Here is a 24,877-nt window from a genome sequence, read left to right on the forward strand (position 1 = left end):
AATGTGTGGCTTGACAAAATACTAGTCTGCACAGTTATTTTAATAAACATTTATTGTTGTCCGTTGAACTCCCTCACACAAGGACACCATACTGTTTCAGAACATCTGTGTACTGAGCAATCCTGCTCTCGACGTTCTTCTCCGCCTGCTTGGTCAGCTTGACCAGAGTCTTCTTTTTAGCATAGTGAAGCTTGGCCTTGGCTTTCCTCTTCTCCTCCAGCGTGCTAGTGATGGCCTGGTACTTCCAGCCAACCTCATGCGCCAGGCGTCCAAGAAGAGCAAACTGCAATGAACCAAAACGAAACAGCATTACAAATCTATCGTTTTAATGTACAATAAAAGTTACATGCAAAACCAACAGGACCATTAAGCCTGTTGATTACAGCACAAATAAGGACAATTCCATCTATTCATCTTCCTTTATGAGCCAGCACATTACCAAGCATGCTACACGACTTACCTTACGTGTAGGCTTCAGGCGCACAATTTTCAGAGCGGCTGGGACCACCATACGCTGCCTCTGTTGACATAAATGAACTGTTAGTACCCCATGAATGCCTTCAATACAAAGGAATAATTTGTGTTTGTCTCAGATACTTGTAAGTTCTCATATGTTCTCAAACAAGGTAGGTTAGGGTTAGTAAGGATAAACATCATTGACAGACCTCATGATCAATTTAACACATGAACAAAATAGTAACTTGCCTTGTCATAAGGAGGGGGAATCCCGTCAAACACCTTTAGCCTGTCAAGAGCAGCCTGTCCCCTCTTGGTCTTGTGAGGAAGCATACCTGTCAATCAAGTGGACAGGTCAAATTAAGTGTTCATTAGGCAAGTGACCAACCATCACATCTATGAAAAGACCAACACTCTAGCCAAGCTCAGTAGTCAGATCCGTAAGGATGTCTCATCAGAACAGTCAGGTTCGGGATAAAGGTACATCATAGCATGGGGAAGGTCACGTGCTTTAATTAAGTAGAGCTGTAGGTTGGTTTCCTTATCCCCTCTCCCAGTAAGACGCACAGAACATCACCTCTGACAGTCCTCCAGAAGATCCTGCTTGGAGCTCTGAAGTGGTATGGTCCCCTAGAGGGGTTGGTGTTCATCCTCTTGCGCAGGAAGGCCAAGTACTTCACTGTTAAAACAAAAACACCATCAACATTTGCTGCACCTTTTTGGTCATGATATTTGGCAGACACTTTTGTCCAAATTTACTTACATTATATTAACACTAGATTAATTAAATAGTTTCAATTCAATTAATTCAATAGTTTTAAAGTTGAAGCCCACATTACACATAATAGTAACAAAAAAACATAATTAAGTGCACGGGGAATAGTCAACACATACTGAAAAAAAACTACACAGAACACTAGGCCACTCATTCCACTAACAAGAAACCACTGAAAGAACACTGCTGTCTCAGATGGTAGTGCATGTGAGTCTTATCATGGTAATCTCAAACAAGATGGGTAAAGGCATCACTGACAGCAGTATCCAAGAATATACCAAGTTTTGCACTGTAGCATTTGCCCACTGAGGGCAAATATAGAACAAATAGTTATCCATAAATAGGATTAAGAACATTCTACTTACATTTGTTGCGGTAAAAGTTTCCGGAGATGTTGATTCCCTCGCATCTCACAATCACCACTTTGTGGCCTGTAAGCAAAATAAACACCTTGATGAACATGCTCAGGATGTGGTCCACAGTTTGCCTAAGGAATACTACTGTCTCAGATGGTAGTGCATGTGAGTCTTATCATAGTTAACTCAAACAAGATGGGTAAAGGCATCACTGACAGCAGTATCCATGAATACACCAAGTTCTGCACTATGGCACATTTTCCTATTGATGGCTTAAATAGATGTCAACTCTCAAGTCCAGGCAATGCTGTTATACATTAGGATAGTTGGTCATCAACTAAATCAAGAGCAACAAGGCATTGAACACATTAAGTGGCATGCGCGTTTCATTACTTTTAACACATTTGTACTCACCCATCAAGACCTGCTTCGCCACGATGGCAGCAAGTCGCCCAAGGAGATGGCCCCTGCCATCGATAAGCAGAACCTAAGGAAATAGACAAATAAGGGAAGACTCAATGAATGTTAACAGCCAACACACTTGTTAAACTAACGTTAATCATTGTGCTTGATGTCTCAGATGGGAGTGCATGTTGTACTCTCATGGTCGTTAAACTCGAATACTCAAGTGAGAAATTCATCATTGACAAAACAAGCAGAGGTCAACACTGGTAAATTCAGAATTTACTTCCTCGCTTTAACCGAGATAACGGCTAAAGTTGGGTCACTCGAGTTAGCGTCAACTTAGCCCTGCGCAGTTAGCAGTAGCTTATCCGCTGTACTCAAGGCTACACACACACACACACACACACACACACACAATTATTCCACAGAATAATATTTACAGAATTAAGACTAACGGTAATTTACGATTAACCTCGAATAGGGGAATGGGTCTTAGTATTGGTTATTTAACGAGGACAAGGTCAGATTTACTCACGTACCATGCGTGGTCAACTACCCTAGGCGATAGCGTAACTTGGCAGCTAAGTAACGTTAGCGTTAGTAGGCTAGATAGACAAGCAAAGTCTAACGCTAATATCTTATACTCCTACATCCAGCCTTATGAAGAATCATTAAAACGACAAAATGCATCCAAATCCAGAATACACAACCAACCCTCGTCGACATTAAAAGTTAGTAATGCAGGTGATTGGTTCAGGAATAACGCCAACATTAGCTTCTGAACTGTATGTTCTCAGTAACGTAAACGTGGGCTGGGGAGCATGTCATGATTTCAATAAAATTACCTACATTCCTTAAGTTACATTCTTGGAACACATTCATAAAACATAAAATATGGTGGGTAACAGCTTTAGCTCTGCGGATAAACAGTCACGATACATGTAATAATACATTTAAGCGTTTACATTTCACGAGTTCAACACACCTTATTGAACCGGTCCGCCATGATGTCGAAAAGAAAGACGGACGGGTTGGTCCAGTGAAAAAGGCAGGGGCGAGGGAGGAGTCTCAGCTGTACGGGAAGTGACGACTTTTTCCTCGTTGAAGAACTGTGCTGAGCTGATCTCTACTGCCACCACTGCCATCCAGTGACCATGATCACAACTGAGAGACCTAGCAAACTACTTCGATATTTAAGGATTTCAAAATCCAAATGAAATATATACTTATACTTATGTATGCTGCATAGCGGTGCCATGGACTTTTCATGTGTCACGCCGTACAACCCCTCATCCCTCTCTCTCAACTCTCCCTCCTACCTCTTCTCTCTGTCTTGCTGTTCAACTCCCTCTTTTCCCCCTCTCTCTCTCAACTCTCCCTCTCTCTATAGTATAACACTATATAGTACCATATATATATATATATATATACTTATATTAATAACCCACTCTATATCTCTCTTTCTTCCTCCTTACCTCACTTGTGAAGTAAACCATTACCGGTCATCAGCCATCCTTGTGTTTGGCCCTCATCTCACCTGAAGTCCCATCCGACTGCCCTATCATCGCCTGTAGTTGCTGTCCCCTTGCCCGGATTCCTGGCCCGCGAAACCTAGCGACCCACTACTTGCCCTATGACAACTCCTAATCTCCATGGACAATTCATTCCCTACACTGGACTATTTGAACTTTCTGACAATAAGATTCATGCATACTGGATATGTAACCATCCTACCTCTTTGTAACATATACCTCAGGTGGCTTTAAACACCATGTTCTATTCTCTTCACCTAACTAACCGATTCATTTATCATGTATCTTACTGCTCTGTATCTGACCCTTGGCAGATGGGTCAGGCCCTTGAGTGGTGGATCTGCTCGAGGTTTCTTCCTATATGTATCTCCAATTATATGGAGTTTTTCCTCGCCCCTGTTACTCATGGGCCCTCTCTGTATGTTTAACACTCTGTAAAGCGGCATGAGACATGTGTAATGTTTTGGCATTCTTTAAGTGAAATTAAATTGAAATGAAAAACTTTCAATGTATGCAAATTAGTGCATAATTAATGAGATATTGTTAAATTACATTCATAAACATATATTTTCAGAAAACTTGTATTGCAAAAAAATATTGTCGCAACATAAATAATCAACTAGTGAAGTTTCATAAGATTATCAAGGAGTTAAATTTCTTACCCTATTCACCCGTTCTATGTTGCCTAGGCCAGTTTTAGGCAACAAATGCTAGCAGGTGTAAAACTAGAAAATCAACTATGTAAATATGATATTTAGAATCAGCACCCAAAACTTAGGCAAAATACCCCATTTACCAGCATTTTTACACATTTGACCCCCATGTGATAGTAGTCCCAGTCTTAATTATGCATTATATAAATGATGTCATCTAAGTGTGAAAATGAATCTTGAAAATTTAATGACAAAATCTTGTTCCTTAGACTCTATACTAGCAAAATATGCACACACACACAAAAAAAAGTCCAGTGAGATTACACAAGACACCGTACTATTACTTACTTTTATAAATATACTGATACTGATTGGCAAATAGCTAATATCAGCACACAACTGCACAACTGAACCCCATTCCTTTAGAGACGACTTATAATAATCAAGATAGGCTACTGCCACCAAAGCTCCAAAATATGCCAACACCTTAACATCCTGGATTGCCTGACAGACAGTTTGTGCCAGAGGATCGCATGTCTGAGTGCCTCAGCAGGGGGGCACCACAGGGGATACCTGTATACTGTATATTACTCAGACTTCAAGTAATTTTGCAAGTTGTGTTTTGTGATATAAGTCCTGCTGCAATTTCTCCTTGGGGATCAATAAAGTATTTTTTCCGTCAATATCGTGGTCATCTTCATGGATTTACATGATCTATAATGGGTGAAAAATAAAAGACAGCTCTTTGAAACTTGATGGATTTATGAAAAATATGCAACATTTTACACTGGAGTTGTGTGACTTGATGGCATATGCACAAAAAATAGCCCATTCTTCAATTTGACTTGACTTAAATTGGCCATCACTGTGTTAGTGCAAGAGCAAGGATACAACATGATGCAGGCTTTCCCATTCTTTTTCATTTTTATTAAAGTACAGAAATCATAGTCCTACAGACAGAAATCAACATTTCAATCAACACTAATTTTAATAACCTCATATTTAACTCAGATAAGTAGAACTCAAGGGCAACAATCATGCAACACAAACAATCACCGAGTCTGAAACAGGTACAAAGCTTTAAGCACTTCTGTGAAGCCACATTTAGTCTTTTAGTTCTTTGATTTTCCCTTCGTGGCGTTTGATCTCCTGCTGCAGCCGCTCGATCTCCTTCTTGTGGTGGTCTATCTCTCCCTGGTGGTGCTGCTTCAGAGCTCCCAACTGCTCCTTCTCTTTACGTCTGGTTGTATTATTAGATGTTTCCATAAAAAAGTCAGTTAGAAAACATAGAAAATTACCCCATGAGGGCAAATGCATGGTAACCATCCCTTTAAAAGTAGCTACTCGGCTACAAACTAATTTTGAGACCGTCTTCAACAAGGCCTGCCACCCAAATATCACTTCCCAACACATTCACATGGTGAAAACAGTTTTAACATGTCAAACTGTGCATAATAAGAAACACTCACTTGAAGTACATCTCCTCCTCCGTTGCTTGCTTCTTCCCAAAAGCACCCCCTGCCGCTCGAATGGACCCTCCGCCCCCACCACCTTTTCCTGCACCTTTGCCAAGTTCACCCAACTAATGACAGAAAACACATCTCAAAGTGGACTACTGTATTATTACAGAGGAACACGTGTTAAATCTTTTTTTCATCATCAATCTACACAATGCTCATAGGCCTACTCCACAAAAAAGACAGTTTGGAGTGCTTTGTAAAATTATAGATTGAAAGATTGAAATATCTAGTATCTAAGTATTCAGACCATTTGCTTGCAGTTGAGTTCTGGTGCATCCTAAACTTCTATGGTCCTTGAGATGCTCCTACAACTTCATCGGAGTCCACCTGTGCCTAAATGATTTTTTTGCACATTATGAGTACATATCTGTCTTTAAAAGTTCTCACAGTTGATGGTAGGCTACATCAGAGTGAAAACCAAGCCACGAGGTAGAGAGAATTGTCCGTAGACCTGCAGAACAGGGTTGTGTGAAGAAACAGATCTTGGGAAGGATACCAGAAAATGTCTGCAGCATAAGTGGCCAAGAGCACGGTAAGCTATATCATTCTCAAATGGAAAAGATTTGAAACAACCAACAGTCTTCCTAGATCTGCCCTCCCAGTCAACTGAGTAATCTGAGACAAAGGGCCTTGCTCAGACAGGTACAGCTATGTACAGAATAATAGCAGTCAAATGGAATAAAGCTCAAAATCCTTAGAATAGCTGTTCCATCAATTGGGAACACTGCACATTCAATTAAAAAAAAAAACATGACCAAAATTGATCAAGTTTGAGTTATACCTTTACAGAAAGTGAAGAAAAAGGAATGTTAGGCTGCAAAAAATAGCAGTGTTAGAAGTGTTTGCTTCACATCTGTGTTGCATGGAGTCGACCAACTACTGAACAGGTATTCCAGCAGTGCGATAAATATGTCCAACACCACAGTATGAGAAACATCCCCATAACATGAATTGTGCACCACCATGCTTTATATATCTTCGGTGTACTCTGGCTTGAATTCGGTGCATGTGGGTCGTTGGACAAACTGTCTGCGGCCCCCATGCACTGAATTCAAGCCAGTACTGAAGACAGTAAAGCATGGTGTTGCACAATTCATGTTATGGGGATGTTTCTCATACTGTGGTGTTTGGATCAGTTTCAATACATCAAAACATTTGAAGAAGTCATGTAGTCTTATGCTGAAGAGGAAATGCCTTTGAAATGGGTGTTTCAACAAGACAATGACCCAAAACACACCAGTAAGCGAGCAGTCTTGGTTCCAGACTAACAAGATTGACGTTATGGAGTGGCAACTTGTTTATTTGGAGTATAGATTTTTGCAGTTTTCTGTGTAGCCTAGTAGGCCTAGAATCCAACAAAAGTCCACATAGGCTACTTACCAGATGTTGTCCAAAAATGTCACTGTATGATACACGCCAAGCTTCAAATTGCATATGAGGCCAAACTACTCCAAGCTTTATAAGCACACTTTTAAGCATTCTGTAAATTCATCATTACTGCCATCAAGCTCTGAAACACATAGGCCTAAAGGCCCATCTCTGTTGTTTGTGTTTAGGTCAATTTTGATTCTATTTCACCGCTTTGCTATGTTGCCCACCCAATATTTCTACCAGCCCACCAAGTAGCCTAGGCCAGTGGTTTTCAAAGTGGGGGCCGCGAGGGGGTGCCAGGGGGGCCTCAGCAAGTTGGAGGGAAAAATAAAAGCAAGAAATAAATACATTTGAAACATTTAAAATATACTATGAGGGTTGTTATACAATGCCATTATAATAATGTGATGCATATCTGAACATATTTCCCATGATAATGACTGGGAATAATAGTAGAGTGATGGCTCTCATATAGCAGAAAGCCCCAAATAACATTTTTACACACTGTATGCCGATGTGGTTGTGGCTAAAACAATTATTATATTAGCTTAATGTAGTTTTACATTTGTCGTAGTATTGTCGATGGGTTTAATTAATAAAACATCAAGGGGGTCCTTGGCCAGAACCTAGTGGTATTTGGGGGGCCTTGTCGTGGAAAAGTTTGGGAACCCCTGGCCTAGGCTAGAACCGGCCCCACTGTGTTCTAAAGCGCATGTTTCAACTAGACTTGGCTGTTTCTGTGACAGTGTTAGGGCAAGGATGAGTTTACAAAATTAAGTGGATATGGGTAGCTTACCATTCTTTTTTCATTTTTATTAAATTACAGAAAAGTAGTCCCTACATACAGACATTGACATCTAGGTAAACACGTTTTGATAATCTCATAGCCTACTTAAGTAACAATCAGATAAGTAGAACTTAGGGCAAAGATCATGCAACACAAACGATCACCAAGTCTGAAACAGGCGCAAGCTTTATGCACTTCTGTGAAGCCACATTCAGTCTTTAAGTTCTTTGATTTTCCCTTCGTGGCGTTTGATCTCTTGCTGCAGCCGCTCAATTTCCTTCTTGTGGTGGTCTATCTCTTCCTGGTGGTGCTGCTTCAGAGCTCCCAACTGCTCCTTCTCTTTACGTCTGGTTGTATTATTAGATGTTTCCATAGAAAAGTCAGTTAGAAAAGATAGAAAATCAATGAATGACCCAGTGAGGTCAAATGGTAGCATGCCTTTTAAAAGTAGTCTAGGCTACAAAATGTCTTTCAACAAGGCACAGAACTGCTACAAAACACCCAAATAACACTTCCCAAAACAGTTCCTATGGTGAACGATGGTTTTAACATGTCAAACAGCCGAAGTGCATTAGAAACACTCACTTGAAGTACATCTCCTCCTGCGTTGCTCTCTTCTTCCCAAAAGCACCCGCCTCTCGAGTAGACCCTCCGCCCGCACCACCTTTACCTACACCTTTTCCATGTTCACCCGACTATGACAGATTTAAACAGATACGCAGACACATCTCAAAGTTGGTTTGGTTATATTGCAGAGGAACACGTGTTATACCTTCGCTGTGGTCATTATTAGGCTGAAAGAATGCCACAATCATGTTGTTTAACAACTAGGCGAATTGTGCAGCATGCTTGAAAACACTTTTTGATGACCTTGTGATTAGATTAGATTAGATTCAACTTTATTGTCATTGTGCAGAGTAGGCCTACAAAGACAACGAAATGCAGATATTGTGAATAGCGTAAGATCTGCATTGTGTTGTCCTTACCTAACACATCAATGTGTTATTTCCAACAGTCCTTTTTGAGAGTACACGAAGGCTGGGCTAGACTGACAGCGTAGGCGATAAAATACCTAAGATGTGTTTTGGACTTTGTCAAATGACACCGATCGGGAAAAGAAAATAATTTACACTAGGCCTACATGATATAGCCGATTTGGAGCCCTGCATACCTTATCGGATGACAACCTTAACTGCGTAGCCAACACATGTCTAAAGTTTGCTTGTAAGAATCTCGCCATCGTACGGTTCCACTGAATAACATGCACGCGTGTCCTTGCTAAAATAGACGTAGGCTACATGGCCCCCACCACAAACTCCATGGGGAGACCGAACTTATCGAAAATGCTTCGTGAAAAGATAGACTAGCCTATTGTTTTCACTCGTAGTTAATTATGCAGTCTAAGCTTTTCTACAGGCCCACGTTTACATTGCCAAACGATCCAGAAATTAATTAGGCTACCGAATACTTCAATAGCCTAATGGTACAGCCGGAAAGCATAGCCCGCTTACGTAGGGGGCAGTTCACGCAACTTGACATCGCGCTAGTAGTGACAACACTTGCTCCATGTTCTTCTGGCTTATATAAATGATAAATCTAGAAAATGGTAAGCCAATTAGAATTAAGGGTTCAATTCTGGTAGAATTGTGTAGAGCGTGGTAGATCCCAAAGCACCGCTGCACTCTGAAACTCATTCATTTCAGTGGCTTGCGCACGCAAGAACTGGTCTGTCTCTGCGCCGAGCCAAACATGTTGAACACGGCACGCTGTAAATCATATTTTGCGCCCTGGCGGCAAGCACAACACAAATATTTGGGGTCATTAGCTCCAAGCGCAACCGGCGAGCGCAGCGCATGCCGCCTTCTACGTGTATGCGGTTTAAGAGATGTAGCCACACATCTGATCTTGCACCACTCTAGGTAGGCTATATTGACCAAGTCATATAGGTACAATCCACGATTTTGGCAAAAGGTTATTGATCTAAATCTCTAAGTCAAAAATAGTGATTTTTGGCAATACCACGATAGTTAGAAAAAAGTAATCGCATTGCATTGGTAGTAGCTTTTTGTGTTACCATCCAGTTTATGGATATATTACAGAATAGGCTAAAGAACTGATGATCCCTACAAAACTTCCACAGCTGATTATTTACATCATGTAAAAAATAATTCTATTGGAATCTTTCTGAAATATTATGTATAAATGTGTAAATGAGCCATTATCTATTGAAATAACCACTCCAGACATAGGCATACAATCACTCCAGACATAGGCATACAATGGACATAAAGAGGCTGATAAAAACACAAAAGCTATCCAAATTGAATGCTATCACATATTTTCTAATTCTAGGGTGGTATACCTTGTCAAAAATCACTATGAGACTTATTCCCCTTGAATGGTACTGACCAAAATTATGGGGTCTGGCTCAAAGACTATGGCTGAAAGTCTCTAAAAATAATACGTTGGACTGTTGTGTGTTTAAGCTGCTTTATCCCTGACCTTCAACCTGGAGAAACCACTTTAAGTGGAACTGAAGTCAAATAGATCAATTTAGACGTGCAATTTGACCAATTTCAAAAGTTCTTATGTACTGGGAAGTGCCTGAAATCTACACATAAATCACGGTGGAAACACAGATTTCACATGGGTAGTTTATTCCCAATACAAGAAAACCATGTCAGTATCACACGTCATGTCATTGCACAGCAAGCTACGGTGGGCAAGAGCCCATCTACCCAACCAATCCTGAAAGAGTGGTGCTTGCTTCTTTCTGTGGTGCTTACTTCTTTCCGATACAGTGTCAGAAGAGAACATCTTCTGCATCAAACCAGATTTCTGACCAAGCATCTGTAATCTATAACCTTATCCTCGCCACTGTACATCTTACAGACCCAGGCACTCTTAATAACAAAGAAACTAAACAATCACAGTTTAAACAGAACTTTCAAATAGTTAAATAGTTCAGATTCTGCAGTCAGTCCTTCAAAGTAATGTTTCTAAATCACAAATGAAATATTTACAGCCACTTTTTGATCTTGTCAAATACATCTTCTTAAAAAATAATGCTTGAAATGACTGAAAACAAACCTTTTCTTTCGCCTCATCACTGGCTGTTGCCAAACTTAAAAGCTCATTGTGATCCCTTCACTACTTGAGCCGTGTTAAACCATTAGGTGCACAAGAACAGGAAGTCTTAACTGTCTGCAAAGGGTTACAGTTCTGGTCTTGGGAGAGATGACCAGAGATGACCATGCCTCTCATTGACTTAGTAGACATAACCTATGAACGTCATCATACATACTGTCATGTCCTACAGATGATGCTTTTTGGTCTCATTTTGTCCCTTTAATTCTTGTAACTAGTTTCCAAATCACCACAGCTCAATTTCACATCTTCATCCACACTTTTATAAGCTGATCAAGATGTGAACTTCAGGTTGTTATACCATGAACAGAACTTGCAGCAAAGAAGAAATAGGAATGTCTGGATGAACTGGAAATATTTTATATGAAAACATCATGAGTAAAATGAAAAAAAAAAAGTATGTAAAATAATTATACATGTCATCAAGAATACTTGCAAAGGGCAACCTGAGGTCTGTGAAGAACATCAGAAGCACCGTGACGCCAGCCTAAGCAGAGCGTATAGATGAGATCAGCTCTTTAATCAGCTCTCCAACCCCCTGTAGGCTGGTTAGTGCACTGGTCTGTGATGCAAATGATAAAATGAACACAAAAACCACGGGGGATAGAGGAATTGTGAAACTGAGGGATAATGAGTAAGGAAAGAGAGGGGGAGAGAGAGAAAGAGAGAGCGAGAGAGAACAGGTGACAAAAAGGTAGTCAGAGTGCCAACAGGGGCCGACGGAGGCCCTTGGGGGTGTCTGACAGACGCCTCCCTCCCTTCAGGTGCCGTCAATCCTGCTTGGGGCCCCCTAAGGCTCGGAGGCGCTCCAGCAGGGGAGGATGAGAGTAGTGCCACATGGAGAAGAGCCAGTCAGCCACGGGGAAGCCCAGGTTGTCCTTGTTGAGCTTGATGAGAGCTGAGTAGAGCTCAGAGGCACGGTTCATCCCCTTGGCGAAGGCGTCCGCCTGGAACTCGAACCGGCGGCTCAACACCGTCAAGCAGAACGACAAGAGCTAACCGGATGACACGCACAAGGGAGGAATCACAAACACAACAGAAATAAGCTCCTAATTCCACAATAGCATCTTAGCTAGCAGTATTTGCATGTTAGTACACCCTCAATTTATATACCACAGTGAGCACATAACAATCTTGTGTCTTATTCTTTCAATTGTTGAAAGACCACATTTCACTGCATCACAGTTTACCTCATTATACGGGGAGAATATGAACTGGAAAATGATCATGAGACCAATTAGGGTGGGCTGGCTGTCATGGAAACCAAAGGCAAGGAAGAGCTCTTTCTGACCAATCAGAAGTGCAAACAGAGAAAAGCATAGGAAGGAATTCATCTGTAAAAAAAGATGAAGATAATAAACATCTTAAATTGTATAATTATTATGAACATGGTAACTATTGAACACATCATCAAAACCCACCTGGCTAATGAGTATATTCTTCACAGTGTGACCCAGCTTCCAGTGTCCAAGCTCATGTCCAAGAACTGCAAGAACTTCAGAGTTGCTACAACCTTGCTTCTTGTTCTGGATTAAGACAGACAGAAAAGACAGTTATCAACTGGTGTTCAACAATACCCACTGCTATGACCAAAAGTTAATGTCCTTAATGAATCTTGAAAAAATAAAATCCATAGTTAGCCAGATTTGATGGAGGAGATAAGAATTGACCTCTAACCTTTGGTTTGGCATTGGTCTCTTCTGGCACAGAATTATCCTTTCCTTGATCAGTGTCTCCTTCACCACCTTGATTGAGGGGAGAGTAATCCTCTAGAAGTGTATCGAACAGCACAATGCGCTTATTTTTGAAGAAACCATAGAAATAAGCGTTGCTGTGGGAGGAACGCTTGGAGCCTGAAAGGGAAAAGAAAAAGTAGAGTTTAAATATAAAACCAAGAAATGTGTAAAGTCATAAATATATGACTTTAAAGTGTACAAAGACTAAGAGAGGCCAAAGAAATACATGTTTTAATTAACATACACTTAGATATGCTGATATTCATCATAAAGGCTTTCACTGAAGTTTATAACTACCTTCTACAACATAAACTTTAGTCAGAGGGAAGCTGATGGACTTTGCCATGCTTTCAATCTCCTCTTTCAGTTCTCCCTCTGGGAGAGGAGTAAACTTATCAAACAGGGGGGCAATGTAGTCAGCATAGATGGTTACCAGGACCTGAATGCAGGATAGGTGGGGGAAACAATAAAGGAAGCATGAGGACAACAGTAAAAACAAAAGAAACAAAGATGAACAAAAAGAGGTAATTATATGAGATTCACTTATTTTAAATAGCAAACAGCTGAGCTAAACACATATGTAGCTCACAACTTCAATGCTAACATAACAATGCTGTAGCTCAGTATTGACTACTCATTCAAGTAAAAATGAACTATAAGTGGAAGTCATGATTCCAAAAAACAGAAGATAGATAATTTGACCAATCCAACTGAGGCAATATCCTAAGGTTCTAGACTCTTAACTGGCCATTGAAAGGCCTTCATTCTAACATTTTCTATACACCAAAATGTAAGACTTTTTTTTAAAAAACTGACCAGAGACACAACCAAGGTGAAAAGCCAGGCATAGATGAAAAAGTAATCCCCTCCCATCTTAATGATGTGAAGTAATAGCGAGGTGACTGGAAGTAAGATACACTGGGTCACCAGAAACTTCTTCAGGGCATCCTTCAAGAAGAAACCAACGGTCTAGGGAAATGAGATATGAATATTTTTAAGGACATAAATGTTGTCAAAATTTGTAAAATAGTTTATTATAAGATTCAGGTATTGAAAAGAAACAGAGAAAAATAATTCACAGTGGGTTCACTTGAAATGTAATGGGACATTTAGAAACAGATATACTGTTAACATTATATCCTTTTAATGTAATAAATAGAATACAACACTTCCTAACCTGCTGGTTAAAGCCATGCTTCTCCTCAATAACAAAAGTATTGTAGAGACTCCAGGGAAGGCCTGTGAAGGCACTGAAAAGGGTTGCTAGCATTAAGAAGACCAAGGACTGGGAAATCTGAAGAGAATGTGACATAAGGTAATCAGACAAATAGTCTATAATAATTTTAAAAAAAAGTGAAAAACTGCAAAGTAATACATGGGTTTATAGAACAAACCAAACCACCACTCATTTGCAGTATATTAAATAAGACTACAGTCATTATTACCTACATAAGAGGCAATGATAACAGAAGAGAATTTGAAGGTTTTACACATTATTCCTGAAAATCATTTTGGGATATTATTGAGGCAGAAATTAATACCGGTATATGGCTTTCTGATTAAGGCAAGCATTAATGCTGAGAAGACAGGCAAAGGCTTACCTCATATTCTGCACCCAGGCCAAAGTGTGCAATCACAGATCCAGAAATATTCCAGAGGAAGGGAATTCCACCAAGCACAAGAATCATCTACACACACACACACACACAAAAGTGTACTAGTGAGAAACAAACTGTGATGGTAATCATTCTTAATAATAATAAGAATTACTGACAACTTTTCCTGATGCATTCAAACTACCAGAAACACTAGGGAGTCCAGCTTTTGGTATACTCACCGTACCCTCAGCCTCTGAATAGAGCCCTGACCAGAAACCGAAATTGCTTTTATCCAGTTGATACAGACGGGACTTCTCAAAGGTTTCTGCATCCATGATCTTCCCCAACTCATGGGGTACGTGCGTTGTTGTCCGGTACATCCTCCGCTACAGCGAGCAGAGACAGGCATGATTAAAACGGATATAAGACCATACCATATGCACTTAAATCGTCGTAACGTTAATCAATCACAATGTTAGGTGACATCTCCTGCAGGGTAGCAAACTGTGCAGGAGGAAAGACAAAACACATGGACTGATCAGATGCCGTGCACTTCAGTTAGACAGACACATAAACGTGTGTGAGGGGAAAAATATGACGGTTAAGTTACCAAAGAAGTTAACTTTAGCCATCAAAAGTGACGTTAGGTTGCAGAGTAACTTAGAGTAACAAAAACCTATCGGCTAACGTGCAGCTATTTTGACAACTCTCAGCAATTACACTTACTTGTCTGAAGGCAAGATAAGCCTCCCATAGATAGACTGCCCATGAGAACAACAATACGGCATAAAATATTTTACTCTCTACTGATAGCTCCATTATTGTTTGCAGCATTGTTGAGATCATAGCTAGCTAGCTGGGTGCTAGCTTGCTGTCTGATCAAGGTAATAGGTATCGCTGAGCGTCCCGCTGCAAAAGTGACTCCTGCTCTTTATCAAACCGACAATATGTTTAGATTCATTAAGATAAAGTCTACGGTTGTTTTTTTTAAGTTCACCAATACGCTCACGAGTTGCGATATAAGGTAACAGACCCACAATGAGAACTCATGCTAAGAAAGGGAACTTCCTGCTACCATAGACAGCTATCCACATTTGTGCAGCTGTAAAATGTCACCCCCTACAAAACACGTACGAGCTACCATCGTCTATCGACAGTTCCTAGTCCTTTTTGTAAACAAAATTATTCTGTAAAAACATATACTACGATTTAGTAGGCTATTTAGTACATTTAGTTCGTTTCTCTATCAAATGCAATTACTGTCCTACTGTAACAAGTCTGACAGCACTAGCATTTAAAGCAAAAACAACATAAGCTATTATTTTTATAATGTCATAAAAAATAACTGTAAAAGAAACGACGGAAATTACAGCAGACAAAAATGACAACAACAAAACAACAACAACAACAACAAAAAAGTGCAGGTGTATGTCTCATTTCTGCAGCATGTCCAAAAAGTCTACTGCATTCCTGCATATAACAGCAAGGAATTCTCCCAAAGCTTCAGTTTTCATTTTTTTTTTGGTAAGTGATTGAGCCATAACTTCACAGCATTTGACCATAAAGCCTGCCAACAAACAAAATTAAATAGGCCTACGTAAAATCACATTACCCCTTACAAAAATAACAGAACAGCAAGTGTCAAAACTGCAGTTTCGGAGGAATTATTTGCAGTTCTTATAATGCGATATTTGGACATTGCACAGTAGGCTTACTGTCTGGACATTAAAATATTATTGTAGGCTCTAGGCTACTGCACTGTAGGCCTACTTAAAAAAAAAAAAACTGAAATATAACTGCAATGTAGGCCTGCTATAAAAAAAAAAAAAGAAGAAGTAGGCTATAACTGCAATTCTATTTTGTAATGGACAGCCTATGTTTGTGCAATTGTGGTTTGAATTCATGAAGTGTTCAGTCTAGGCTACATCATCATCATCATCATCATTTTCTTATTATACTGTAGGCTATGCAACCATGGACCATGTTTGAGTCGCAAAACGTGAAGTTTCTCTCCTTGCACGGTCAACTGCTGCTATCTCGACTCTCGACTGATGCTGACTGTTTTTGCGGTTATAATCAAAGATTCTAGAACAGAGCACTTGTGTGTGTGTCGTTTCTATAGTTACATACAACATTACAAACCATGGATGACGCTGCAACCACCGAAGAGGTAGGCTATTTGCAGTCTTTGTTTTCTATTTTCTCCCATATCTTACCACTGCAGATCAATGTGGTATTGTGCTCATCAACCATGGTATTCTACATTTGTGTTCTCAGACCGGCTTTGTGGTGGATGACATCACTACAGTAGTTAAAGAAGTAGGTATCACCAGAGAGGGTTGACTGCAGACATGTGGACTCGAGTCACATGACTTGGACTCGAGTCATTCATTCATTTTCATTCATGCAACCTTTATTTATTCTCGGAGGGTCATTGAGGGAAGCCCTCATTTTCAATGAAGCCGAGATTACAGAAACACTACAGATAACAAAAAGACAAAAGATGCCGGACGGAGCGGCGTAGTCGCCAGCGTTCCCGAGACACGTAACGGTAGACATACAAGACAGACAACAAACAAAAATGAACAAGTAATAAAATAAATAAATAAGAAATTAAAATAAAGAAAAGTCCGTGTTAACTTAGTCCAACTCTAGCTGTGTAATCCCTGCTAGCTGTGTAATCGCTGGGGTAGGCCTAGAACTTCGGTAGATGAGATGGCTTGTAGGCTAGTTGACACGAGCCAGTTGGCCTACGCTCTGGTGAGACGCGCTCATCAGACCATCGCTGTTGACAGGCACCAGGAAGATGAGTTGAGGAGTTGTACCTGAGTGAAGGGACACAGGGATACAGGAGGATACCATCCTCTGTTGTCGGCTTGATGACAGTGCGGCCGGATCTTCGATGGATAGCGTTTCCTGCGTAATATCCCGTTGCCCGGCATAGGTCGAGCACATTTTCGCTGATAGCCGCGTTGAAAGATGACAACTGCAAAAGTTGTAGGGCAGTGTATCGTAGGGCCAACATCAGCAAGGCATGACTCGTGTCATGATTTTAATGACTTCAGACTCGACTTGATAAAATTCGGCATGACTTGCGACTCGACTTGGACTTGAATACTATTCACTCGAGACTCGGACTTTGCCTCTTTAACTTGTAATGACTTGACAGGTCTCGAGTCAAAAAAATAATTTCCTGATCGTGGACCAGTCACCCCAGAGATGCTTTCACCTCGCAACGAAAAAAACAAAATACATAGTGGACACAAACAGGCAGAGCACAGTGATCAGTGCTGCTGTTACCACCACGCATCACGCACTGTGTGTAGGGCACCAAGAGACAGAGGAAGGACCAATAATAAATATAGCTGCAAGCAGCAATGTGGGGGCCAAGCAGTGCGCTATAGCAGGAATGGCGTTGTAATCGCAATGAGCAAGCACTCACAGCAAGAAGCCAAATTACACCAATGTCCTTGTGCATTCTCACAATCAGCTACCATGTCCCTCTACCAAGTTTGGACTTCATACACCAAAGTGTTGCTGAGATGTGAGTTCACTTTCTTTATTACAGCACCCCTAGAGGCCAAATGAGACCACTTTCCTTGCATGTCCTCATAATCAGCTAATATGTCCATGTATCAAGTTTGGACTTCATACAATGAAGCGTTGCTGAGATATGAGCCCACTTCCTGTATTACAGCGCCCCCTATAGAGGCCAAATAATGCCAATTTCCTACTTTGTCCTCACAATCAGGTTCCAAGTCCCTGTACCAAGTTTGGACTTCATACATCAAAGATTTCCTGAGATGTGAGCTCAATTTGTCTATTACAGCACCCCTAGAGGCCAAATGAGACCACTTTCCTTGCATGTCCTCACAATCAGCTAATATGTCCATGTAAGTTTGGACTTCATACAACGAAGCGTTGCTGAGATATAATCCCACTTCCTGTATTACAGCGCCCCCTATAGAGGCCAAATGATGCCAATTTCCTACTGTGTCCTCACAATCATGTTCCAAGTCCCAGTACCAAGTTTGGACTTCATACATCAAAGCGCTGCTAAGATAGGAGCTCACTTCCTGTATTGCAGCGCCCCCTATAAAGGCCAAATGATTCCAATTTCCTAGTGCGTCATCATAATCAGGTAACAGGTCTTTATACCAAGTTTGGACTTTGTACACCAAAGCGTTGCTGAGATACAAGCTCATTTCCTGTATTACAGCGCCCCCTATAGAGGCCACATGATGCCAATTTCCTAGTGCGTCCTCACAATCAGATACCAAGTCCCTGTACCAAGTTTGGACTTCATACATTAAAGCATAGCCAAGATGTTAGCCCACTTCCTGTTTGGTGGCTTCATCGCCATATTTGATTGGCTGTCACGAGCAAACAAAAATGAAATTGAAAAATCTGACAAGTATCGTTTGTGCGGCTCGAGCAGAAGATCATCTCCACCAAGTTCTGTGAAAATCGGAAGAAATTTGTGAATGCTGAAACTTTTCGTAGAGTTTGGACTAAATCCAATATGGCGGAGTTCCAATATGGCGGAAAGTGGCGTAATAGAAGTCATTGCCCGACAAACACGGGACGTCCCCCGGACCTTATGCCGACATTCACGACGTCCCCGATTGGTCCCGAACGTCATGTTCTCTAGCGGACATTCCGGTGACCTTATTGACGTCCGGAGCAAGTTATCGTTTGGTTATTGCGTGACGTCCGGTGCAGGACTTTCTGGGGACGTCACCGTCAGGTCCCTTGGATGACATTTGCATTTGGTCATTTCAAATACCTTCTAAGGACCCGACAATAACGTTATACCGGGGACATGAGGGGGACGTTTGTTTATTCACACATGGCAGCGGAGTTGAGAGCGCTCTGGCTACCGCCTGCAGGACGGAGACATCACATCCATGCACGACTTCACGTTACGTCTGGGGATGACTAAAGTATCTATCTATCTAGTATCTCTAGCAGTAGCTGCATTAGCCTACCGTAGTCTAAGGCAACATATATACAGTTTATGAAGTTGTGCGTCTATGAGCAAAGTAGGCCTATATGTGTACTTTGCTCATAGACGCACAACTTCATAAACTGGGAAAAGGGTTGTTAACGTTAAACTCAAAATGTATATGCTACATAATTCAGCATGCTGAATTATGTAGCATATACATTTTGAGTTTAACGTTAATGTATAATGTTACAAACTAGGGAAGGGATTTTATCAAATTCGCTGATGTGATGCTTGCCCAGGTAGCATTCTGACGTTGGGCCAACGTTGGGCATACGTTGCATAGGTCAGCCCAACCTAGCCAACCAAATTTAACGTTGGGCCAACGTCAGAATGCTACCTGGGTGGTGTAACGTTAGCAAAGTCGCTGTTCTTCTAGCTTAGCCTACAATGCGCATTTCTTCAGATAACTGTCATTACGTGATGCATGTAACATGCTCTAAATAGGCAGTGGTTTATTTAACGTAGTCACCTACTTATTATCTGTTTTATTTTCAGAAACACACACACGGCCGAATTGGGACTGAACCGACTTTTGGAGCTGAATACGATGCAATAAAACTAGAGAAATGTTAAAAACGGACCACGTAGCATTTGTTTAGGGTTGTCTAGCAACAGAAGTGAGGCTACTTAATTTGTAAAGCAAAACGATCTAGCTCTACATTGCAGAAGAATTAAGGATACTGCTTCTTCATGACTTGTGTCATTGTAATGTCATTGTAATTTATTTGACGCATGCTCGCGTTTAAAAGTGTCATGCACGCAGCTGTCCCTGATGTTTCAGCAGCCCCTTGTGGAAACAGCAAAGAGTGCACATAGCCTATCCGATGAGATTTCTGACGAGGAGCAAGCTCTCTGCCTCACCAGAGCCTTACTGTTTATTAATAAAACAATGATATAGAATAGAAACATCTTTCTATTTATTTCATCTTAAAGTTGGCTACAAAGAGCATTCAGGGAAAACGATACATTTTTCTTTATCTGCAATGTTCCAGGAAGATATAGGCTTACATTAGGCTGTGCCTGTTTGATCACAGGTCCAAGAAAACGAGTGGATATAACGTCAATGCATTCTAGTTATGTTTCATGTAGCCTACTTTATTTCATGTTGAGTTTTGCTTCCCAGCATGCATTGCGATTCATTTAGTATTTTTGGCTTTTATTAGTTTTTAATATTTTGAAACAATGTGGTTTGAACTATTTATCTTGGGCTAGCCTAGGCCTACTCTGATGATGTTTTGAACAATATCGGGATATGCCCATTAAAACGTCGTACTAGTTTATGAAGAAAATGACACCGTATATGTGAAAGCAGCACATCCTAGCCCGGTATAAATGTCCATGTCTACTCATCATTAGTGTAATACATTCGGAGGACGTGATTTGTCATACATGCGTGAAAATATGAGGACTGACATTGATTGTGTAGTTGTAGAATAAGTCGTTGATGCGTGTTGTCGTTGCTGTTCCGTCCCCCTCTCTCCTAGCAACGCCGATCCTTACAGGATGTAATAGCCTACCATACTAAATCGCGCTTGATGTTTTTTTTTTTTTTAACCATCGCGGAAATATAAACGTCGCGCGCATAACGTCGCGGTGACCATTACAGGACGTCCTCTCAAAGTCTCGTGGAGGTCCGCGGGACGTAAAGGGAACCCTACACAATGTCGAGGAGGTGACGTTCGCCAGGGGACCTTTAGGGGACGTCGCCAGGACTTTATTTTGTTTACTGGGTGAACTTAGGTCGGTCCAGGGATTCCAACAGTGCCTGATTTGTGAAAATCGGATGCACCGTTCAATCTTCACATGCGTTAATGCAATCCAGTTTTGACCCATTGGTGGCGCTAGAGTGTTGGGCATAGAGTTCTGTAAATTGGTGAGAGTGATCAAGGGACAGTGCTGAATCAGTGTACCAAATGTCATAACTTTAGACCCAGCGGTTCAATTATCGGCCAGATTTTGACCTGTTGGTGGCGCTAGATGGCTGGGTTCAGAGGTCCGTAAATAAGTGTGAGTGGTCAGTGGAGTGTCCCGAAACTTTCTGCCAAAAAATCTGAACTTTTTAGCCAGGCGTTCTATGGGCTGCCATAGACTCCAATGGCAGAAGTGTAATAATAATAGGAAAAGCTATAACTCAATGGATGCCTTCGCAGCTTCGCTGCTTGGCCCCCAAATACATATTAGCTTTACTGCAAACTGATTTGCATTTTTGTTAGAGAACATTTACAATGTCAAAATGTATCAACAGCATATGTTACATAAGGATGATCCAACTTGAACGTATGCTAGCGGCCTACTCCATTTAATTGAGAACGCGTCTCAGCGCGCACGAATGGGAGAGAAACGTGGGCCTATAAGGGAAATCATGAAGGAAACAAAAACGAGATTAGAGGAAATTGCGGATTTATCTGGTACTCACTACTGTTATAAACTGTGAGAGCCAGGGCACTTTGACATAGGCTACAAATGGACAAGAATATGAAGAGTTGTCTTTGTTTTTGTGTAATGGAACTGGTGAGTCTTGAAGTCTTCAATAATTCGTTTACATGAAGCACATGATATTATGCCGATTGAAACGCATTCCACGTAGCTAGGTGGCTACTGGCTATACCAGGTTCATAATTCACTTTTAATTGCAAACAGAAAATGTCTAGCAAGCATCATGTCATTACATGCTTTTATTTCCAAAGGAATGAAAGCTGTTTGTGCCAACTTAATATCATGCGTATCGTTGTTAATATTGTGCTATACATGTGGCACAAACAATGTTAGAGTTTGTGGACTAGCCATAGCTATATTTGAAGCTGGTAAATTTGGAGCTGGTAAAAAAACATCATTAGGAGAACGTGTGGACAGTGGCACACAATGGGCTTAAAGTGACAGTGCACCTTTTACAAATGAGTTAAACAGCATCACATGTGTATAGTATTTAAGAAATGAATACTTTAAAACAAAATTACTTTGTCATTATTATCCTTTAAATAAATAGAAGTGTTTTACTTTTACCTTTGTGGTTACTCAGTAATTTTGTGATTTATGCTGTATTTAATATGCCATATAAGAAGCTTTAATCACAATTAATCTAGATTAATTCATTTCAAAATATGAGATAAATTAGTTTTTTTTTTTTTATTGTTTGACAGCCCTAATTAAAACGTAAAATATTTAACTGCAGCAATTTACTAATGTAGCCTATGTGACGATTCTTCTCGTCACCATTTATTGTAATCATTAACCATGACCTTGGCTTCCCTTATGAGTCGCCACTGGCAGACAGCCTAATAAATTGTTTGCAGGCAAATCTGTGGCCTAACATAGTGAAATGCCATCAGTCAAATTAGTACTCATCCTTACAGTGGACACCGCAATTTGGAAAAACAATATATATTTGCTGCTATGAGTGTCTTGTAGCTATCCGTTTCGTACAGATTACTCAGGTATGCTCATGCGTATATTTCACAGGTATGCGCATTCAAGACAGAACCATTGAACATATTTTAATCTGTATTTATAAAAAAAAATACTGTAGATTAGATTGATGTGTTAAAATTATGTAATAATGGCATTATTAAGTGAAGAGTACCTGATGACTTGTTCAGGACTTGAAAAAGATTGGGACTTGGACTTGGACTCGACTTGGCTTTGAGGTGACTTGGACTTGGACTCGACTTGCCCTTCTCTGTCTTTACTTGGGACTTGACTTGGACTTGACTGCTAAGACTTGGGACTTACTTGTGACTTGCCAAACAGTCACTTGGTCCCACTTCTGGTTGACTGTTTGATGCTCAAGGTTCCTGTATAGCCTACCCATTTGTTGGGAAGGTCGGCCTTTTGTAGTGCCCCTACTTCCTGGAATAATCTTCAATGTAACAGGCTACTCTACTTTCCTATAATCAAGTCAGATCTGTGTAATCACAAACCTTCCTATGTCAAATTGTACCTGTTTTAAGTAAATGTTATTTTATTATTAATATTTGATGTATTTTTATTTTCCCCTTCCTCTATAATGTTATGTATGTTATCTTATTAGTTATTTTATTTTGTTTTATTTACCATAATTATTATACTAATATCTCTTGTTATTTCATTGTTACTCTAATCTCGGTTTCACTGAAAATGACTACCCTCAATGAACCTCCGAGAATAAAGGTTGAATGAATGAAAAAAAAAACAGAGTAATCAAGGATCTTTGGTATCACATTTGTAGAATGTCAAAAAGATTCTATTCAGAATATGAAAATTGTATGGGCTGGATTAAATTCAGCCTGGCTTCCCATCTATAAAAACTACAGACCAAAAATTGATACTAGCTAATGGACAACATACAAGGATAAACATTTCTAAACCATTGGGCCAAATCCCAGCTGACTTTTGAGTGATTCTGTTGGATGCATCTTGCTACAGACTACAGTAACCAGATGTTTGTGCTAAGCATTCACCATTCCTTGCAGGACCAAAATCACTGTGTGCACTGATGTCTTTGCTTATTTGACTTCAGGTTGTGGAGACTACCATGGGGAACAGTACCTACCAGCAAAGTCGCGTTAATCAGTGGACCTCCAGTGTGGTGGAGTCAAGTCTGAGTCAACTCACCAAACTAGGGAAATCTTTCAAATACATAGGTTTGTTACCATTTTGCTTTTAGCGGTCAGGAGACAAAGTCCATAAGATACACAACAAATTGCCTCTTTACTCAAAATAAATAAATGTTTGTTCTGAGTTAGTTCTGGCAAAAATGGTAGGCCTACACGCATGCATACTTGGAAATTGTTTTAGTTCTTATAGATTGTGTTAACAGATATATCCTACAAAACAACTCTATTGTCCCCTTTGCATAGTGACATGCATCATACTGCAGAAAAACGGGGCTGGTCTTCATACAGCAAGTTCTTGTTTCTGGGACAATTCCACTGATGGTGAGTAGGCCTGCTGCTGAAGTACTGTACCTAAAATGTTGTCCTTAGTCATGACGCTTGCAACAATCACAGTGAAGGTTTAAATGTGTATTTTGTTAATAAGCAATGTAACAATGTGTTCATTTAGTAAACAACCACATAATTCTCTTTTCACGCGTGTTCCCTAGGAAGCTGTACTGTGAGATGGGAGAACAAAACCATGTACTGCATTGTTAGTGTCTATGGGCTGGCTGTTTAGATGGAAACAATCTGGGCTGTGAACATACACAGTGATGACGTTACTGTTAAGTTAACACCTAATCCTTACTGACAAAATATATTGACCCAAGTCTATTTTAAAAATAAAACACTTTTGTAATCGAAACTTTGTACGTCTTGCTAGATATGGAGAAGGCGACCGTTTTCTGGGAAAAGGTAAACAATGGCAGGCTGTCACTGACCTTTTGGAGCCCCAAAACATGGAAATTCTATCTGTATGAGACCATTTTCTAAAATGCACATCATCAAGATCATCTTATGTGTGTGTTCAGGAGAATTATCTCTTGCCCACAAATCACAATGTAACCATGGCTCAAGTTTGGTGCTCAATAACATGCAAATAATTTAACAACTCTTACACA

General features: G+C 40.4%; 4 protein-coding genes and 5 non-coding genes across 9 annotated transcripts; 1 reads left to right on the plus strand and 8 right to left on the minus strand.

The window, feature by feature from the left end:
• Positions 1 to 34: 34 nt before the first annotated feature.
• rpl13a (ribosomal protein L13a) lies at positions 35 to 3,029 on the minus strand. Its single transcript, XM_076299311.1, has 7 exons — positions 2,978 to 3,029; positions 2,002 to 2,074; positions 1,597 to 1,662; positions 1,034 to 1,135; positions 706 to 791; positions 461 to 520; positions 35 to 283 (listed from the first exon to the last, which is right to left on the minus strand). Exons 1-7 carry the CDS (start codon positions 2,996 to 2,998, stop codon positions 74 to 76), a joined length of 618 nt encoding a protein of 205 aa, XP_076155426.1. The 5' UTR covers positions 2,999 to 3,029; the 3' UTR covers positions 35 to 73.
• LOC143139963 (small nucleolar RNA SNORD34) lies at positions 583 to 665 on the minus strand. The gene has a single exon (XR_012990487.1). It is a non-coding gene; the product is annotated as a small nucleolar RNA SNORD34 (small nucleolar RNA).
• LOC143139964 (small nucleolar RNA SNORD50) lies at positions 879 to 950 on the minus strand. The gene has a single exon (XR_012990488.1). It is a non-coding gene; the product is annotated as a small nucleolar RNA SNORD50 (small nucleolar RNA).
• On the minus strand, positions 1,417 to 1,492 carry LOC143139960 (small nucleolar RNA Z195/SNORD33/SNORD32 family). Its single transcript, XR_012990485.1, has one exon. It is a non-coding gene; the product is annotated as a small nucleolar RNA Z195/SNORD33/SNORD32 family (small nucleolar RNA).
• Positions 1,731 to 1,806, minus strand: LOC143139961 (small nucleolar RNA Z195/SNORD33/SNORD32 family). Its single transcript, XR_012990486.1, has one exon. It is a non-coding gene; the product is annotated as a small nucleolar RNA Z195/SNORD33/SNORD32 family (small nucleolar RNA).
• On the minus strand, positions 2,158 to 2,238 carry LOC143139959 (small nucleolar RNA Z195/SNORD33/SNORD32 family). Its single transcript, XR_012990484.1, has one exon. It is a non-coding gene; the product is annotated as a small nucleolar RNA Z195/SNORD33/SNORD32 family (small nucleolar RNA).
• Positions 3,030 to 7,872: 4,843 nt separating the features above from the next.
• On the minus strand, positions 7,873 to 9,311 carry atp5if1b (ATP synthase inhibitory factor subunit 1b). The gene is made up of 3 exons (XM_076299949.1): positions 9,027 to 9,311; positions 8,441 to 8,550; positions 7,873 to 8,202 (listed from the first exon to the last, which is right to left on the minus strand). Exons 1-3 carry the CDS (start codon positions 9,093 to 9,095, stop codon positions 8,067 to 8,069), a joined length of 315 nt encoding a protein of 104 aa, XP_076156064.1. The 5' UTR covers positions 9,096 to 9,311; the 3' UTR covers positions 7,873 to 8,066.
• A 2,035-nt stretch (positions 9,312 to 11,346) lies between these two features.
• zmpste24 (zinc metallopeptidase, STE24 homolog) lies at positions 11,347 to 15,422 on the minus strand. Its single transcript, XM_076299312.1, has 10 exons — positions 15,063 to 15,422; positions 14,576 to 14,722; positions 14,340 to 14,426; positions 13,916 to 14,032; positions 13,555 to 13,707; positions 13,036 to 13,177; positions 12,680 to 12,855; positions 12,424 to 12,528; positions 12,193 to 12,336; positions 11,347 to 11,997 (listed from the first exon to the last, which is right to left on the minus strand). Exons 1-10 carry the CDS (start codon positions 15,180 to 15,182, stop codon positions 11,773 to 11,775), a joined length of 1,416 nt encoding a protein of 471 aa, XP_076155427.1. The 5' UTR covers positions 15,183 to 15,422; the 3' UTR covers positions 11,347 to 11,772.
• A 1,057-nt stretch (positions 15,423 to 16,479) lies between these two features.
• Positions 16,480 to 24,584, plus strand: dynlt1a (dynein light chain Tctex-type 1a). The gene is made up of 5 exons (XM_076299314.1): positions 16,480 to 16,506; positions 16,614 to 16,655; positions 23,840 to 23,963; positions 24,180 to 24,257; positions 24,425 to 24,584. Exons 1-5 carry the CDS (start codon positions 16,480 to 16,482, stop codon positions 24,493 to 24,495), a joined length of 342 nt encoding a protein of 113 aa, XP_076155429.1. The 3' UTR covers positions 24,496 to 24,584.
• Positions 24,585 to 24,877: the final 293 nt, after the last annotated feature.

This window comes from Alosa pseudoharengus, unplaced genomic scaffold (genome assembly GCF_046254945.1).
Source record: "Alosa pseudoharengus isolate Yale_2024_CS ecotype anadromous, Long Island Sound unplaced genomic scaffold, YU_APseudo_1.1 YU_APseudo_1.1_scf_22, whole genome shotgun sequence".
NCBI lineage: Eukaryota > Metazoa > Chordata > Actinopteri > Clupeiformes > Clupeidae > Alosa > Alosa pseudoharengus.

Bases quoted from the DNA above. Each gene is read 5' to 3' on its own strand.
- rpl13a (XM_076299311.1), bottom strand. From the start codon at position 2,998: ATGGCGGACCGGTTCAATAAG. The intron at 1,136-1,596 runs GTAAGTAGAATG...TTGTTTTAACAG, and splicing joins AAACTTTTACCGCAACAAAT to TGAAGTACTTGGCCTTCCTG. The intron at 792-1,033 runs GTGATGTTCTGT...CTTGATTGACAG, and splicing joins CTTCTGGAGGACTGTCAGAG to GTATGCTTCCTCACAAGACC.
- atp5if1b (XM_076299949.1), bottom strand. From the start codon at position 9,095: ATGGCGAGATTCTTACAAGCAAACTTTAGACATGTGTTGGCTACGCAG. The intron at 8,551-9,026 runs GTATGCAGGGCT...AATCTGTCATAG, and splicing joins TAAGGTTGTCATCCGATAAG to TCGGGTGAACATGGAAAAGG. The intron at 8,203-8,440 runs GTGAGTGTTTCT...TAATACAACCAG, and splicing joins CAGGAGGAGATGTACTTCAA to ACGTAAAGAGAAGGAGCAGT.
- zmpste24 (XM_076299312.1), bottom strand. From the start codon at position 15,182: ATGATCTCAACAATGCTGCAAACAATAATGGAGCTATCAGTAGAGAGT. The intron at 14,427-14,575 runs GTGAGTATACCA...GTGTGTGTGTAG, and splicing joins ATTCAGAGGCTGAGGGTACG to ATGATTCTTGTGCTTGGTGG. The intron at 13,708-13,915 runs GTTAGGAAGTGT...TCATTTCCCTAG, and splicing joins AGCATGGCTTTAACCAGCAG to ACCGTTGGTTTCTTCTTGAA.
- dynlt1a (XM_076299314.1), top strand. From the start codon at position 16,480: ATGGATGACGCTGCAACCACCGAAGAG. The intron at 16,507-16,613 runs GTAGGCTATTTG...TTGTGTTCTCAG, and splicing joins ACGCTGCAACCACCGAAGAG to ACCGGCTTTGTGGTGGATGA. The intron at 23,964-24,179 runs GTTTGTTACCAT...CCCTTTGCATAG, and splicing joins GAAATCTTTCAAATACATAG to TGACATGCATCATACTGCAG.